Source organism: Nerophis ophidion, linkage group LG03, assembly GCF_033978795.1.
Source record: "Nerophis ophidion isolate RoL-2023_Sa linkage group LG03, RoL_Noph_v1.0, whole genome shotgun sequence".
NCBI classification, from domain to species: domain Eukaryota; kingdom Metazoa; phylum Chordata; class Actinopteri; order Syngnathiformes; family Syngnathidae; genus Nerophis; species Nerophis ophidion.
The window spans coordinates 81702791-81721697 of NC_084613.1; the positions used below are offsets into that span (position 1 = coordinate 81702791).

The window sequence follows — 18907 nt, forward strand, 5'->3', positions numbered from 1 at the left end:
CAAGAGTAAAGTCAAAATGTATATTTTTTTAATCTTAATTTTATGACAATAGGTCAAAGTAATGTCACTAGAAAAAGTTTTCAAATGTATAAGAATAAAGTCACATCAACTCAAGTCTTGATTGTACTACAATAAGTGTAATATTACAACAAAGTATATACTTTTGACCAAAATAAGGTCCTGGTATATATTTTGCCTTTTCCAAAATAATTTCAGTTTTTACTGACATCTAGTGGTAGACTAGGAGTACTGCAAATATACCTTGTACACACATACTGTATATACTCAGTATATCATACTGTACTTTGTGTGTGTATAGACAATATATACTCAGTATATTATACTCTACTTTGTGTGTGTATGGACAGTATATACTTAGTATATTATACTTGGTGTATGTATACCAAATTCATCGCTAATACTCATACTTGCCAACCCTCCCGATTTTCCCGGGAGACTCCCGAAGTTTAATGCCCTTCCCGAAAATCTTCCTTGGCAACCATTCTCCCGATTTCCACCCGGACAACAATATTGTGGGCGTGCCTTAAAGTCACTGCCTTTAGCGTCCTCTACAACATGTCGTCACGTCCTCTTTTCCTCCATAGAAACAGCGTGCTGGCCAAGTCACATAATATATGCGGCTTTCAAACACACACATATGCGAATGCTACGCATACTTGGTCAAAAGCCATACAGGTCACACTGAGGGTGGCCATATAAACAAGTTTAACGCTGTTACAAATATACGCCACACTGTGAACCCACACCAAACAAGAATGACGAAACACATTTCGGGAGAACACCCGCACCGTAACACGACATAAACACAACAGAATAAATACCCAGAACCCCTTCCGGAACGCTACAATATACAACCCCTGCTACCGCCAAACCCCGCCCACCTCGTATTTATTTTATTTTCGAATGTATTAGCCTGTGGAAAAAGTTAATGTTGATATTTACCTCAGAAGGCTGCAAATAGAAAAGAGGCATTCATATTTTAAATAAAATTTTATTTATTTTCGTTTTTGAAAGTTGATTTTGCACTATGACGTTACATAAGCTCTGCCTGTTCCATGGGAGGAAGCCCGAGTACCCGGAGGGAACCCACGCATTCACGGGGAGGACATGCAAACTCCACACAGAAAGATCCCAGGATTACTCAGGACCTTCGTATTGTGAGGCAGATGCACTCACCCCTGTTCCACCGTGTTGCCCTATTTAAGCCTTGCTTGTTCAATATTCATTGCAAAACTAGTTTGGGTCCCTATTAAAGGGTTAATTTGTTCAACCTTGGCCCGCGGCTTTGTTTAGTTTTAAATTTTGGCCCACTCTGTATTTGAGTTTGACACCCCTGGTATAGACAGTATGTACTCAGTATACTGTACTCTACTTGGTGTGTGTATAGATAGTATATACTCAGTATATCATACTGTACTTTTTGTATGTATAAACAGTATATACTCAGTACATTATACTTTGTGTGTGTATAGACAGTATATACTGAGTATATTATATTTTGTGTATGTACACTCAGTATTTTATACTTTATTTGGTGAATGTATAGACAGTATATACTCAGTACATCATACTGTACTTTGTGTGTGTACAGACAGTATATACTCAGAATATTATACTGCACTTGGTGTATGTATAGATAGTTTATACTCCATATGTTTACACCACTGCATCCCACGCTTTGCATTGGACTTGGTGATGTATGGCTTAGATTCAGCTGCTCGGCCATGGAAACCCATTCCATGAAGCTCTCTGCGTACTGTACGTGGGCTAATAGGAAGGTCACATGAAGTTTGGAGCTCTGTAGCAACCGACTGTGCAGAAAGTCCTTGCACTATGCGCTTCAGCATCCGTTGACCCCTCTCTGTCAGTTTACGTGGCCTACCACTTGGTGGCTGAGTTGCTGTTGTTCCCAAACTCTTTCATTTTCTTATAAAGACGCCGAGATCATTATCCATGCGTTTGTTACGTCTCGTCTCGATTACTGTAACGTATTATTTTCGGGTCTCCCCATGTCTAGCATTAAAAGATTACAGTTGGTACAAAATGCGGCTGCTAGACTTTTGACAAGAACAAGAAAGTTTGATCACATTACGCCTGTACTGGCTCACCTGCACTGGCTTCCTGTGACTTTAAGGTTTTACTACTTACGTATAAAATACTACACGGTCTAGCTCCAGCCTATCTTGCCGATTGTATTGTACCATATGTCCCGGCAAGAAATCTGCGTTCAAAAGACTCCGGCTTATTAGTGATTCCTATAGCCCAAAAAAAGTCTGCGGGCTATAGAGCGTTTTCCGTTCGGGCTCCAGTACTCTGGAATGCCCTCCCGGTAACAGTTCGAGATGCCACCTCAGTAGAAGCATTTAAGTCTCACCTTAAAACTCATCTGTATACTCTAGCCTTTAAATAGACCTCCTTTTTAGACCAGTTGATCTGCCGCTTCTTTTCTTTCTCCTATGTCCCCCCCTCCCTTGTGGAGGGGGTCCGGTCCGATGACCATGGATGAAGTACTGGCTGTCCAGAGTCGAGACCCAGGATGGACCGCTCGTCGGGACCCAGGATGGACCGCTCGCCTGTATCGGTTGGCGACGTCTCTACGCTGCTGATCCGCTTGAGATGGTTTCCTGTGGACGGGACTCTCGCTGCTGTCTTGGATCCGCTTGAACTGAACTCTCGCGGCTGTGTTGGAGCCACTATGGATTGAACTTTCACAGTATCATGTTAGACCCGCTCGACATCCATTGCTTTCGGTCCCCTAGAGGGGGGCGGGGGGGTTTGCCCACATCTGAGGTCCTCTCCAAGGTTTCTCATAGTCAGCATTGTCACTGGCGTCCCACTGGATGTGAATTCTCTCTGCCCACTGGGTGTGAGTTTTCCTTGCCCTTTTGTGGGTTCTTCCGAGGATGTTGTAGTCGTAATGATTTGTGCAGTCCTTTGAGACATTTGTGATTTGGGGCTATATAAATAAACATTGATTGATTGATTGATTGAATAAAGCCCACAGTTAACTTTGGAATATTTAGGAGCGTGGACATTTTCCGACTGGATTTGTTGCAGAGGTGGCATGGGTGGCCAAATACTTATGTAAACGATGTATGCTCCGTTGGTAGAGCGGCCGTGCCAGCAACTTGAGGGTTGCAGGTTTGATCCCCGCTTCTGCCAACCTAGTCACTGCCGTTGTGTCCTCGGGCAAGACACTTTACCCACCTGCTCCCGGTGCCACCCACACGGGTTTAAATGTAAAAATTAGATATTGGGTTTCACTATGTAAAGCGCTTTGAGTCACTTTGAGAAAAGCGCTATATAAATATAATTCACTTCACTTCATATATTATACTTGGTGTATGTATAGACAGTTTATACTCCATATATCATACTTGGTGTGTGTATAGACAGTATATACCCCATATATTATACTTTGTGTATGTACACTCAGTGTATTATACTCTGCTGGCAGTATCTGAAGTCAGTGCGCCCTCTGCTGGACGACGAGCGCTACAAGCAAATGGAGACCCTGGCCAGCGAGTTCCAGGAGTCCAATGCTGCTCAGCTGCAGAGATACTTGATTGTCAAGTCCTGGTGGGCCACTAATTATGTGAGTGGTCTCTGACAACTACGCCAATTAATACTTCAACTGATGTGAGTCCCAACAACTCTGGTGCAGGTGAGCGACTGGTGGGAGGAGTACATCTACCTGAGAGGCCGGGCGCCCATCATGGTCAACAGTAACTTCTACGTCATGGTAAGACTCCCCACACTCAAGATGGTGGTGGTGTTGCTGGTCCAACATACAACTTTGATCCCAGGACCTTCTCTACGTGACCCCCACACACCGCCAAGCTGCACGGGCGGGCAACGTGGTGCACGCCATGCTGCAGTACCGACGCAAGCTGGAGCGTGGCGAGCACGCACCGGTAATATCAACCCACTCCCACCCCTTTAAACACTTTTACTTTCACTTTTCTTTTGTCAGCTGAGGGCTTTGGGGACGGTGCCGATGTGCTCCACTCAGATGGAGAGGATGTTCAACACCACCCGCATCCCTGGCATTGAAACAGGTACTTTGTCGCCGGCCGCGTCAAACTGATATTAGTATTGTTTTTACATGGAGTGAAGTAGCTTAACTTATTTTTAACTGTAGGACCCTGAAATTAATATTACTTATTAATATGATTTTACTTGTATTGTCATCACTCTGGATGTGTAACATGTTTATATGTCATTTTGTCATGGATCAAATATCTTTATATTCAATCTTGAAGGATTACTTTCTACAACGTTCATAGTACTGTAGTAAAAACATGTTTTAAATGTATTGTAGTTAAAAGGTGTATGATGTAAACATGTTTAAATGTATTTTATCTAGTTAAAAGGTGTATGATGTAAACATGTTTAAATGTAGTGTAGATAGTTAATATGATGCAAACATGTTTAAATGTAGTGTAGATAGTTAAAAGGTATATGATGTAAACATGTTTGAATGTATTTTATGTAGTTAAAAGGTATATGATATAAACATGTTTAAATGTAGTGTACATAGTTAAAATGTATTTGTAATGTATATGATACAAACATGTTTAAATGTAGTGTAGATAGTTAAAATGTATTTGTAATGTATATGATATAAACATGTTTAAATGTAGTGTAGATAGTTAAAAGGTATATGATGTAAACATGTTTAAAGGTAGTGTTGATAGTTAATATGATGTAAACATGTTTAAATGTAGTGTAGATAGTTAAAAGGTATATGATGTAAACATACTTAAATGTAGTGTAGATAGTTTAAAGGTATATGATGTAAATATGTTTAAATGAAGTGTAGATAATTAAAATGTATACAGTATGATGTAAACATGTTTAAATGTATTGTATATTGTTATAAGGTACGTATATGATGTAAACATGTTTAAATCTAATGTAGATAGTTAATATGATGTAAACATAGTTAAATGTAGTGTAGATAGTTAAAATGTATATGATGTAAACATGTTTAAATGTTGTGTAGATAGTTAAAAGGGATATGATGTAAACATGTTTAAATGTAGTGTAGATAGTTAATATGATGTAAAACATGTTTAAATGTAGTGTAGATAATTAATATGATGCAAACATGTTTAAATGTAGTGTAGATAGTTAAAATGTATATGATGTAAACATGTTTAAATGTAGTGCACATAGTTAAAAATGATGTAAAACATGTTTACATGTAGTGTAGATAGTTAAAAGATAAATGATGTAAACATGTTTAAATGTATTGTATATAGTTAAAATGTATGTGATATAAACATGTTTAAATGTAGTGTAGATAGTTGATACGATGTAAAACATGTTTAAATGTAGTGTAGATTGTTAAAATGATGTAAAACATGTTTACATGTAGTGTAGATAGTTAAAAGATAAATGATGTAAACATGTTTAAATGTATTGTATATAGTTAAAATGTATGTGATATAAACATGTTTAAATGTAGTGTAGATAGTTGATACGATGTAAAACATGTTTAAATGTAGTGTAGATTGTTAAAAGATAAATGATGTAAACATGTTTAAATGTAGTGTATATAGTTAATATGATATACAAATGTTTAAATGTAGTGTAGATAGTTAATATGATGTAAACATGTTTAAATGTAGTGTAGATAGTTAAAATGTATATGATGTAAACATGTTTAAATGTATTATAGATAGTTAATATGATGTAAACATGTTTAAATGTAGTGTAGATAGTTTAAAGGTATTTGATGTAAACATGTTTAAATGTAGTTTAGATACTTAAAAGATAAATGATGTAAACATGTTTAAATGTATTGTATATAGTTAAAAGGGATATGATGTCCAGGGTGTACCCCGCCTTCCGCCCGATTGTAGCTGAGATAGGCGCCACCGCCCCCCGCAACCCCAAAAGGGAATAAGCGGGAGAAAATGGATGGATGGATGGATATGATGTAAACATGTTTATAACTAATGATGTAAACATGTTTAAATGTAGTGTAGATAGTTAAAAGGTATATGATGTAAAACATGTTTAAATGTAGTGTAGATAGTTAATATGATGTAAAGATGTCTAAAAATAAAGTGTAGATAGTTAAAAAGTATATGATGTAAACATGTTTAAATGTATTGTATATAGTTATAAGGTACATATATGATTTAACCATTTTTAAATGTAGTGTAGATAGTTAATATGATGTAAACATGTTTAAATGTAGTGTATAGTTAAAAGGGATATGATGTAAACATATTTATAGCTAATGATGTAAACATCAATCAATCAATCAATGTTTACTTATATAGCCCTAAATCACTAGTGTCTCAAAGGGCTGCACAAACCACCACGACATCCTCGGTAGGCCCACATAAGGGCAAGGAAAACTCACACCCAGTGGGACATCGGTGACAATAATGATCCAGTGGGACGTCTGTGACAATAATGATTATGAGAACCTTAGAGAGGAGGAAAGCAATGGATGTCGAGCGGGTCTAACATGATACTGTGAAAGTTCAATCCACAATGGATCCAACACAGTCGCGAGAGTCCAGTCCAAAGCGGTTCCAACTCAGCAGCGAGAGTCCCGTTCACATGTTTAAATGTAGTGTAGATAGTTATTATGATGTAAACATGTTTAAATGTAGTGTAGATAGTTAAAAGGTATATGATATAAACATGTTTAAATGTAGTGTAGATAGTTAATATGATCTAAACATGTTTAAATGTATTGTATATAGTTAAAAGGTGTATGATGTAAACATGTTTAAATGTAGTTTAGATAGTTAATATGTAAACATGTTTAAATGTAGTGTGGATAGTTAATATGTAAACATGTTTAAATGTATTGTATACAGTTAAAAGGTATATGATGTAAACATGTTTAAATATATTGTATATAGTTAAAAGGTATATGATGTAAACATGTTTAAATGTAGTGTAGATAGTTAATATGATGTAAACATGTTTAAATGTAGTGTAGATAGTTAATATGATGTAAAACATGTTTAAATGTATTGTATATAGTTAAAAGGTATATGATGTAAACATGTTTAAATGCAGTTTAGATAATTAAAAGGTGTATGATGTAAACATGTTTAAATGTAGTGTAGATAGTTAAAAGGTGTATGATGTAAACATGTTTAAATGTAGTGTAGATAGTTAAAAGGTGTATGATGTAAACATGTTTAAATGTAGTGTAGATAGTTAAAAGGTGTATGATGTAAACATGTTTAAATGCAGTTTAGATAATTAAAAGGTGTATGATGTAAAGATGTTTAAATGTAGTGTAGATAGTTAAAAGGTGTATGATGTAAAGATGTTTAAATGTAGTGTAGATAGTTAAAAGGTGTATGATGTAAACATGTTTAAATGTAGTGTAGATAGTTAAAAGGTGTATGATGTAAACATGTTTAAATGTAGTGTAGATAGTTAAAAGGTGTATGATGTAAACATGTTTAAATGTAGTGTAGATGGTTAAAAGGATGTAAAAGAAGTCATTGAGTGAGTTTAGTGCAAGTGAAACAGCTGTTGTTGCAGACATGGTGCAGCACCTGAGTGACAGGAAGCACCTGGTGGTGTACCACAAGGGCAGGTTGTTCCAGGTGTGGCTGTACACAGGTGGACGTCACCTCCTCCCCAGTGAACTGGAGACCCAGTTCTCCAGGATCCTGGCCGACACGTCGGACCCTCAGCCGGGGGAGCTGAAGTTGGCGGCGCTGACGGCGGGGAATCGGTAAGTGAAGAGACACCACCTTGACTTTGCCCGCGTCTGACGTGGCGGTCCCTGGTCCAAGAGTTCCCTGGGCTCAAGCTCGGATCAAGTACTTCAGCCAGGGAGTGAACAAGACCTCCTTGGACGCGGTGGAGTCGGCCGCCTTCTTCCTGGCGCTGGACCATGAGCCTCAAGGTTACGACCCTGCAAGGAGGGACAGTCTGGACGCCTACGCAAAGTCACTGCTGCATGGCAGATGTTACGACAGGTAACCTTCACCTCGGTGGATGCACCTGTGGTCTCTCCATCTCACTGTTTAGTCCTAAAAGTAATGTTACGACAGGTAACCTTCACCTCGTTAGCTACACCTGTGGTCTCTCCATCTCACTGTTTAGTCCTAAAAGTAATGTTACGACAGGTAACCTTCACCTCGTTAGCTACACCTGTGCCATGCACCTGTTGTTTCTCCCTCTCACTGTTTAGTCCTAAAAGTAATGTTACGACAGGTAACCTTCACCTTGTTAGCTACACCTGTGCCATGCACCTGTTGTCTCTCCGTCTTACTATTTAGTCCTAAAAGTAATGTTACGACAGGTAACCTTCACCTCGTTAGATACACCTGTGGTCTCTCCATCTCACTGTTTAGTCCTAAAAGTAATGTTACGACAGGTAACCTTCACCTCGTTAGCTACACCTGTGGTCTCTCCATCTCACTGTTTAGTCCTAAAAGTAATGTTACGACAGGTAACCTTCACCTCGTTAGCTACACCTGTGCCATGCACCTATTGTCTCTCCATCTCACTGTTTAGTCTTAAAAGTAACGTTACGACAGGTAACCTTCACCTCGTTAGCTACACCTGTGCCATGCACCTGTTGTCTCTCCATCTGACTGTTTAGTCCTAAAAGTAATTTTACGACAGGTAACCTTCACCTCGTTAGCTACACCTGTGCCATGCACTTGTTGTCTCTCCATCTTACTGTTTAGTCCTAAAAGTAACGTTACGACAGGTAACCTTCACCTCGTTAGATACACCTGTGGTCTCTCCATCTCACTGTTTAGTCCTAAAACTAATGTTACGACAGGTAACCTTCACCTCGTTGGACACACCTGTGGTCTCTCCATCTCACTGTTTAGTCCTAAAACTAATGTATACGACAGGTAACTTTCACCTCGTTAGATACACCTGTGTCATGCACCTGTTGTCTCTCCATCTCACTGTTTAGTCCTAAAAGTAATGTTACGACAGGTAACCTTCACCTCGTTAGCTACACCTGTGCCATGCACCTATTTTCTGTCCATCTCACAATTTAGTCCTAAAAGTAACGTTACGACAGGTAACCTTCACCTCGTTAGATACACCTGTGCCATGCACGTGTTGTCTCTCCATGTTACTATTTAGTCCTAAAAGTAATTTTACGACAGGTAACCTTCACCTTGTTATCTACACCTGTGCCATGCAGATATTGTCTCTCAATCTCACTGTTTAGTCCTAAAAGTAATGTTACGACAGGTAACCTTCACCTCGTTAGCTACACCTGTGCCATGCACCTGTTGTCTCTCCATCTCACTGTTTAGTCCTAAAAGTAATGTTACGACAGGTAACCTTCACCTCGTTAGCTACACCTGTGCCATGCACCTGTTGTCTCTCCATCTCACTGTTTAGTTCTAAAAGTAATGTTACGACAGGTAACCTTCACCTCGTTAGATACACCTGTGGTCTCTCCATCTCAGTGTTTAGTCCTAAAAGTAATGTTACGACAGGTAACCTTCACCTCGTTAGATACACCTGTGGTCTCTCCATCTCAGTGTTTAGTCCTAAAAGTAATGTTACGACAGGTAACCTTCACCTCGTTAGATACACCTGTGGTCTCTCCATCTCACTGTTTAGTCCTAAAAGTAACGTTACGACAGGTAACTTTCACCTCGTTAGATACACCTGTGGTCTCTCCATCTCACTGTTTAGTCCTAAAAGTAATGTTACGACAGGTAACCTTCACCTCGTTAGCTACACCTGTGGTCTCTCCATCTCACTGTTTAGTCCTAAAAGTAATTTTACGACAGGTAACCTTCACCTCGTTATCTACACCTGTGCCATGCAGATATTGTCTCTCAATCTCACTGTTTAGTCCTAAAAGTAATGTTACGACAGGTAATCTTCACCTCGTTAGATACACCTGTGGTCTCTCCATCTCACTGTTTAGTCCTAAAAGTAATGTTACGACAGGTAATCTTCACCTCGTTAGATACACCTGTGGTCTCTCCATCTCACTGTTTAGTCCTAAAAGTAATGTTACGACAGGTAACCTTCATCTCGTTAGCTACACCTGTGCCATGCACCTATTGTCTCTCCATCTTACTATTTAGTCCTAAAAGTAATTTTACGACAGGTAACCTTCACCTCGTTAGCTACACCTGTGCCATGCACCTGTTGTTTCTCCATCTCACTGTTTAGTCCTAAAAGTAACGTTACGACAGGTAACCTTCACCTCGTTAGATACACCTGTGGTCTCTCCATCTCACTGTTTAGTCCTAAAAGTAATGTTACGACAGGTAACCTTCACCTCGTTAGAATCACCTGTGCCATGCGCCTATTGTCTCTCCATCTTAATATTTAGTCCTAAAAGTAATTTTACGACAGGTAACCTTCACCTCGTTAGCTACACCTGTGCCATGCACCTGTTGTCTCTCCATCTTACTGTTTAGTCCTAAAAGTAACGTTACGACAGGTAACCTTCACCTCGTTAGATACACCTGTGGTCTCTCCATCTCACTGTTTATTCCTAAAAGTAACGTTACGACAGGTAACTTTCACCTCGTTAGATACACCTGTGGTCTCTCCATCTCACTGTTTAGTCCTAAAAGTAATGTTACGACAGGTAACCTTCACCTCGTTAGCTACACCCGTGCCATGCACCTGTTGTTTCTCCATCTCACTGTTTAGTCCTAAAAGTAATGTTACGACAGGTAACCTTCACCTCGTTAGATACACCTGTGGTCTCTCCATCTCACTGTTTAGTCCTAAAAGTAATGTTACGACAGGTAACCTTCACCTCGTTAGCTACACCTGTGCCATGCACCTATTGTCTCTCCATCTCACTGTTTAGTCTTAAAAGTAATTTTACGACAGGTAACCTTCACCTCGTTAGAATCACCTGTGCCATGCGCCTATTGTCTCTCCATCTTAATATTTAGTCCTAAAAGTAATTTTACGAGAGGTAACCTTCACCTCGTTAGCTACACCTGTGCCATGCACCTGTTGTCTCTCCATCTTACTGTTTAGTCCTAAAAGTAATGTTACGACAGGTAACCTTCACCTCGTTAGATACACCTGTGGTCTCTCCATCTCACTGTTTAGTCCTAAAAGTAATTTTACGACAGGTAACCTTCACCTCGTTAGATACACCTGTGGTCTCTCCATCTCACTGTTTAGTCCTAAAAGTAACGTTACGACAGGTAACCTTCACCTCGTTAGCTACACCTGTGCCATGCACCTGTTGTTTCTCCATCTCACTGTTTAGTCCTAAAAGTAACGTTACGACAGGTAACTTTCACCTCGTTAGATACACCTGTGGTCTCTCCATCTCACTGTTTAGTCCTAAAAGTAATTTTACGACAGGTAACCTTCACCTCGTTAGCCACACCTGTGCCATGCACCTATTTTCTGTCCATCTCACAATTTAGTCCTAAAAGTAACGTTACGACAGGTAACCTTCACCTCGTTAGCTACACCTGTGCCATGGACCTGTTGTTTCTCCATCTTACTATTAAGTCCTAAAAGTAATGTTACGACAGGTAACCTTCACCTCGTTAGAATCACCTGTGGTCTCTCCATCTCACTGTTTAGTCCTAAAAGTAATGTTACGACAGGTAACCTTCACCTCGTTAGATACACCTGTGCCATGCACCTGTTGTTTCTCCATCTCACTGTTTAGTCCTAAAAGTAATGTTACGACAGGTAATCTTCACCTCGTTAGATACACCTGTGGTCTCTCCATCTCACTGTTTAGTCCTAAAAGTAATTTTACGACAGGTAACCTTCATCTCGTTAGCTACACCTGTGCCATGCACCTATTGTCTCTCCATCTCACTATTTAGTCCTAAAAGTAACGTTACGACAGGTAACCTTCACCTCGTTAGATACACCTGTGGTCTCTCCATCTCACTGTTTAGTCCTAAAAGTAATTTTACGACAGGTAACCTTCACCTCGTTAGCTACACCTGTGCCATGCACCTATTGTCTCTCCATCTCACAATTTAGTCCTAAAAGTAATGTTACGACAGGTAACCTTCACCTCGTTGGATACACCTGTGGTCTCTCCATCTCACTGTTTAGTCCTAAAAGTAATGTTACGACAGGTAACTTTAGTGCAACCTTTTTTTTGCAGCTTGCACCCCAGATTATTTCATTCTCTTTGTTTTAAGTGATTTTTTAAAATAATGAATAAAAAATTGGAATAAATCAAACTTGTGCTTCAGACGCTTCACATCTAAACTAAAATAGTTTACCTACAATGAAAATATAAAAGTATGTTAATCAACGCTTGTTTGACTCTCCTGCAGGTGGTTTGACAAGTCCTTCACCTTGGTTTCTTACCCTAACGGGAAAATGGGAATAAATGCTGAACATTCCTGGGCTGACGCACCAATAGTGGGACACATGTGGGAGGTAAGGTGGTCTTTCTTCTTGTCCGCCATCATGAAGCATGTTGAAGGTTGTGTGTGTGTATACATATGTATGTGTGTGTGTGTGTGTGTGTGTGTGTGTGTAGTACGTCCTGGCCACAGACTGCTTCCACCTGGGCTACACAGAGGAGGGACACTGTAAAGGAGACGTCAACAAGGGTCTCCCTCATCCCACCCGACTCCAGTGGAACATTCCTCAGGAGGTTCTTGACACACCCTCAAGTCTTCCTGCAGCATGAGGCTCCACAAAGGTGTCTTTGTGTCCTGCCTCCAGTGCCAGAACGTCATCGAGACCTCCTACTTGTCCGCCAAGAAGATCGCTGACGACGTGGACTTCCACGGCTACGTCTTCAAGGACTTTGGGAAAGGTCTGATCAAGAAGTGCAGGACCAGCCCGGACGCTTTCATCCAGCTGGCCCTGCAGCTGGCCCAGTTCAGGGTGAGCGTCGCCTGGCACGCTGCTGTCGCCCGGCAACACTGATGCATCTTCCCCGGCAGGACCAGGGAGAGTTCTGTCTGACCTACGAGTCCTCCATGACACGCATGTTCAGAGACGGCCGCACTGAGACCGTGCGATCCTGCACCTCCGAGGCCGTAGCCTTCGTCGGAGCCATGGAGGACAAACGACGGACAGTAAGTGAGGACCCAGAAATTAAATAACTAAATAATAGGATTTTGCTTGTATTGATGTGTAACATCCATCCATCCATCCATCTTCCGCTTATCCGAGGTCAGGTCGCGGGGGCAGCAGCCCAAGCAGGGACTTCTCAGACTTCCCTCTCCCCAGCTACTTCGCCCAGCTCCTCCCAGGGCGGTTTAGCTCGGTTGGTAGAGTGGCCGTGCCAGCAACTTGAGGGTTGCGGGTTCGATTCCCGCTTCCGCCATCCTAGTCACTGCCGTCGTGTCCTTGGGCAAGACACTTTACCCACCTGCTCCCAGTGCCACCCACACTGGTTTGAATGTAACTTAAATATTGTGTTTCACTATGTAAAGCGCTTTGAGTCACTAGAGAAAAAGCGCTATATAAATACAATTTACTACTACTACTACTTATCCCGAGGCGTTCCCAGGCCAGCCGGGAGACATAGTCCTCCCAACGTGTCCTGGGTCTTCCCGGTGGAGTCCTACCGGTTGGACGTGCCCTAAACACCTCCCTAGGGAGGCGTTCGGGTGGCATCCTGACCAGATGCTCGAACCACCTCATCTGGCTCCTCTTGATGTGAAGGAGCAGCGGCTTTACTTTGAGTTCCTCCCGGATGGCAGAGCTTCTCACCCTATCTCTAAGGGAGAACTCGCCAACCGGCAGAGGAAACTCATTTCGGCCGCTTTCGGTCATAACCCCAAGCTCATGACCATAGGTGAGCTTTGGGTAAATTGAGAGCTTTGCCTTCCGGCTCAGCTCCTTCTTCACCACAACGGATCGATACAGCGTCCGCATTACTGAAGTGCACCAGGGGTGCCCACACTTTTTTCTGCAGGCGAGCTACTTTTCAATTGACCAACTTGAGGGGATCTACCTCATTTATATATATCATTTATATTTATTTATTTATGAAAGAGACATTTTTGTAAACAAGTTAAATGTGTTTAATGATAATACAAGCATGTGTGACACATATAGATGTCTTTCTTTCACAAAGACAAGAATATAAGTTGGTGTATTACCTGATTCTGATGACTTGCATTGATTGGAATCAGACAGTAATGATGATAACGCCCACATTTTCAAATGGAGGAGAAAAAAAGTGGTCCTTTCTGTACAATACCACATGAAAGTGGTTGGTTTTTGGCATCTAATTCATCCAGCTTCCATACACTTTACAAGAAAAACATTGCCGGCAAATTCCGTAGCTTGCTTGATTGACATTCACGGCACCGGAGGGTCTTGTGAGATGACGCTGGCTGCTGCCAGTTCATTATTATGAAAAAATGACAGAGAGGAAGGCGAGAAACACTTTTTATTTCAACAGACTTTCGCGCCGTCCCTTCCGTCAAAACTCTGAAGGCCGACTGCACATTTCCTATCTTCACAATAAAAGCCCTGCTTCATGCTGCCCGCGCTGACAAACTTGTGCACGCCAGCTTTCTGAGGGATCGCTTGTGCATGCCAGTTTTCCGAGACTCTGTATTTTGTTAGCGCAGGCAGCATGAAGCAGGGCTTTTATTGTGAAGATAGGAAATGTGCAGTCGGCCTTTAGAGTTTTGACGGAAGGTACGGCGCGAGAGTCTGTTGAAATAAAAAGTGTTTCTCGCCTTCCTCTCGGTCATATTTTCATAATAATGATCTTGCAGCAGCCAGCGTCATCTCACAAGACCCTCCGGTACCGTGAATGTCATTTAAGTGACGTCTTGGTGAAGATTGACGATCACTCATTTTTAGGTCTATTTTTTTTTTAAAAGCCTGGCTGGAGATCGACTGACACACCCCCCCCGCGGTCGACTGGTAGCTCGCGATCGACGTAATGGGCACCCCTGGTCTACACGTTTGATGACTTTGTAGATCTTTGGAAGACAGCATCGAGATGGATTGCTTTTCCTTTGTTTTCGCAAAATCAGCTAGAAGTGAGTTACTAGGTTTTGCCTTTGGACGGGAGTAGCGGGTTTCAGTAGGCCTTTAAGGATCTCCGGGCGGATCTCACCTGGCCACCGAGGAGCTTTTTAACTACCTCGGCAACCTCAGCCCCAGAAATAGAGTCCACCACAGAGTCCCCAGGCACTTCTTCTTCGTAGGAAGAGGTTTTGGTAGAACTGAGGATGTGTAACATGTATACGCCATTTTGTCATGGATCAAATATCTTTATAGTCTATGTCGAAGGATTACTTCCTACAAGGTTCATAGTACCAGAGGACCCTGAAATTAATATTACTAATTAATATGATTTTACCAGACATTGGGCATGTGTGATAATAGTCATGTTTATTAGTCTGATACGGGGTCAAGGTGTGTGTTGTGAAGATCAAAGGTTATTGGGTGTGTGTCTCCAGAACAGCCAGAGGCTGGCTTTGTTCCAGAAGGCTGCAGAGCAGCATCAGAACATGTACCGGCTGGCCATGACCGGTTCTGGGATCGACCGCCACCTCTTCTGTCTCTACATCCTGTCCAAGTATTTAGGTCTGGACTCCCCCTTTTTAAAGCAGGTCAGAGTTCACCGCCATGTAGACCAAAGTCCTGGTTCCGACCTTCTAACCTTCTGACCTCGCTGCTCTTCAAGGTGCTGTCAGAACCTTGGAAGTTGTCCACCAGCCAGACTCCTCAGCAGCAGCTCAACTTAGTCGACCTCAGCAAGTTCCCCAAATATGTCAGTGCTGGAGGTGGATTTGGCCCCGTGAGTCATATGTCTTTTATTTCCTCACATCAATGACTTATATCTCTTATTTCCCTACATCAGTGACTTATACTGTATATCTTTTATTTCCTCACATCAGTGACTTATATCTATTTTATTTCCTTACATCAGTGACTTATATCGCTTTTATTTCCTTACATCAGTGACTTATATCTATTTTATTTCCTTACATCAGTGACTTATATCTCTTTTATTTCCTTACATCAGTGACTTATATATCTTTTATTTCCTTACATCAGTGACTTATATCTCTTTTATTTCCTTACATCAGTGACTTATATCTCTTTTATTTCCTTACATCAGTGACTTATATCTCTTTTATTTCCTTACATCAGTGACTTATATCTCTTTTATTTCCTTACATCAGTGACTTATATCTCTTTTATTTCCTTACATCAGTGACTTATATCTCTTTTATTTCCTTACATCAGTGAGTGATGTCTATTCTCATTTCCTTACATCAGTGACTTATATCTTTTATATCCTTACATGAGAGACATATATTTTCATTTCCTTACATCAGTGACTTATATCTTTTATATCCTTACATGAGAGACATATATTTTCATTTCCTTACATCAGTGACTTATATCTCTTTTATTTCCTTACATCGATGAGCGATATCTCTTATTTTCCTTCATCAGTGAGTGATATCTTTTATTTCCTTACATCAGTGAGTAGTATCTCTTTTATTTCCTTACTTCAGTGACTTATATCTCTTTTATTTCCTTACATCAGTGAATAGTATCTCTTTTATTTCCTTACATCAGTGAGTGATATCTCTTATTTCCTTACATCAGTAAGTTATATCTCTGTTGATATCCTTACATCAGTGACTTATATCTCTTTTAGTTCCCTACATCAGTGAGCGATATCTCTTATTTTCCTTCATCAGTGAGTGATATCTTTTATTTCCTTACATCAGTGAATGGTATCTCTTTTATTTCCTTACTTCAGTGAGTGATATCTCTTTTCATTTCTTTATACCAGTGAGTGATATCTCCTTTATTTCCTTACTTTGTATGTGTAAGTCAAATGTAAATTGAATTATTTGTGGACTGCAATAATGTTCCGTTTAGGACAACTATTATGTGTTGAAAGGAATGATGTAAAAACAACATCTGCCTAACAGAAAGTGATGATGTAAGTAAACCTTATTAAACTGAAAGTGATGATGTAATGCTTGTAAAATGTTGATTTCAGGTGGCAGATGACGGTTACGGCGTGTCTTACATCATCGCTGGAGAAAACCTCATCACATTCCACATCTCCAGCAAGTTCTCCAATCCTGACACAGTAAATACTTCCTTGTGGTATTTGGGATAGTACTTCTTCCTGATAGTACTACTCATGTATTTGGAGTAGTACTTCTTATTTTAATTATTACTATTGTATTTAAGGTAGTACTTCTCCCTGATAGTACTACTACTGTATTTGGGCTTGTACTTCTCCCTGATAGTACTACTACTGTAGTTGGAGTAGTACTTCTCCCTGATAGTACTACTACTTTAAGTGTACCTCGGTGCAGGGTCTGACTCCAGGTGTGCTCCCTGCAGGACTCGTGCAGGTTCGCTGGGCACATCCAGAAGGCCATGCTGGACATCCAAGCACTTTTCAAGTCCGCCAACGAGAAGAAGAGCCCCGAGTGTGCAGAGCAGCTGAAGAACGGGAAGAAGCACATGTAGTAGCACGGTCATGTCTAACTTCCTGCCAACGTGGGACATCAAGGAAGGATAAAACGCTTCTGCTTCTATTCCACTTTTCTGCATGGTCCTTGTAAATAAATCTACTTTTTGGAATCGTCAATGTTTCGGGCAGTCACTTTGCACCTGGTGTTAAGTAACATGACTTTCCTAAGGGAACACTTATTATAAGACCGTTATAATGTCGAGTTTATTTAAATACTTGCTCTTTTTTTTTTTTTTTTTTGCAAAAACTGCTAAATCTACACATTTATTAACAGACTTCAGTTTTTTAAATAACTGATAAACATTTTAAGAATGTATATATATATATATATATATATATATATACATATATATATTGTTTTAAATAACTGCATACAATTCGTAATGTAAAAAAAACCCTGCTAAAAACAAGACTTATTTGTTAAAAATACTTGATATTTTTATTTTAAAAATAACCGATTTACTTACATTGAAATAATTTTTATTTTTTATTTGTTTTAAACTGCCTATGGCAGACATATTTATTTAAATACTTGATATATATATATATTTTTAAAAGCTAAAAACTGACAAAGACTATCTTTTTTATTTAAATAATTGCTAAAACACATGTATTTAAAGACTATTTGTTTTTGAAAAAGAACTGCTGAAACTGACATTTATTTAAAGACTTGATATTTTTATTTAAAAAAAAAACCTGACAGACAAGCATTCAAATAATTTATATTTATTTTAAAAAAAGTAACTGCCAAAGGCAGACATATTTTTAAATTATTTTAAAATATGCTAAAAACTGACAGACTATTTTTTATTTAAATAAATAATTGCTAAAACACATGTATTTAAAGACATTTTTTAAAAAGAACGGTTCAAACTGACATTTAAAGACTTGATATTTTGTGGAAAAAGAAATAACAGACAAAGACAAACATTCAAAGAATTTATATATATATTTTTTTAAAGTTACTGCTAAAGGCAGACATATTTATTTAAATACTTGATTTTTTTTTTTTTTTTTAAAAAGCTAAAAACTGACAAAGACTATCTTTTTTATTTAAATAATTGCTAAAAGACATGTATTTAAAGACAATTTGTTTTTGGAAAAGAACTGCTGAAACTGACATTTATTTAAAGACTTGATATTTTTATGTAAAAAAAAAAAACTGACAGACAAGCATTCAAATAATTTTTTATTTATTTTTAAAAAGTAACTGCTAAAGGCAGACATTTTTTAAAATATGTTCAAAACTGACAAAGACAATTTTTTTAATTTAAATAAATAATTGCTAAAACACATGTATTTAAAGACATTTTTTAAAAAGAACGGCTCAAACTGACATTTAAAGACTTGATATTTTGTGTAAAAAGAAATAACTGACAAAGACAAACATTCAAAGAATTTATATTAATTTTTTTAAAGTTACTGCTAAAGGCAGACATATTTAAATACTTGATTTTTTTTTTTTTT

At 39.3% G+C, this 18907-nt stretch overlaps 1 protein-coding gene across 5 annotated transcripts in view; it reads left to right on the forward strand.

Moving 5' to 3' along the window:
• cpt1b (carnitine palmitoyltransferase 1B (muscle)) overlaps positions 1 to 17557 on the forward strand; it is a 27878-nt gene extending 10321 nt beyond the window's left edge. For 4 of the 5 annotated variants that reach the window (XM_061896205.1, XM_061896206.1, XM_061896204.1 and 1 more), the window contains 14 exons: positions 3479 to 3616; positions 3686 to 3763; positions 3828 to 3935; positions 3995 to 4079; positions 7546 to 7741; positions 7803 to 7988; positions 12282 to 12387; positions 12491 to 12607; positions 12679 to 12843; positions 12903 to 13037; positions 15390 to 15542; positions 15617 to 15730; positions 16955 to 17024; positions 17308 to 17557. In XM_061896205.1, the coding sequence (XP_061752189.1) occupies positions 3479 to 3616; positions 3686 to 3763; positions 3828 to 3935; positions 3995 to 4079; positions 7546 to 7741; positions 7803 to 7988; positions 12282 to 12387; positions 12491 to 12607; positions 12679 to 12843; positions 12903 to 13037; positions 15390 to 15542; positions 15617 to 15730; positions 16955 to 17024; positions 17308 to 17531 (1875 nt within the window). In that variant the 3' untranslated portion in view covers positions 17532 to 17557. Of the gene's footprint in view, positions 1 to 3478; positions 3617 to 3685; positions 3764 to 3827; positions 3936 to 3994; positions 4080 to 7545; positions 7742 to 7802; positions 7989 to 12281; positions 12388 to 12490; positions 12608 to 12678; positions 12844 to 12902; positions 13038 to 15389; positions 15543 to 15616; positions 15731 to 16954; positions 17048 to 17307 lie in introns of all 5 variants that reach the window. The other variant, XM_061896207.1, reaches the window with a different exon arrangement.
• Positions 17558 to 18907: the final 1350 nt, after the last annotated feature.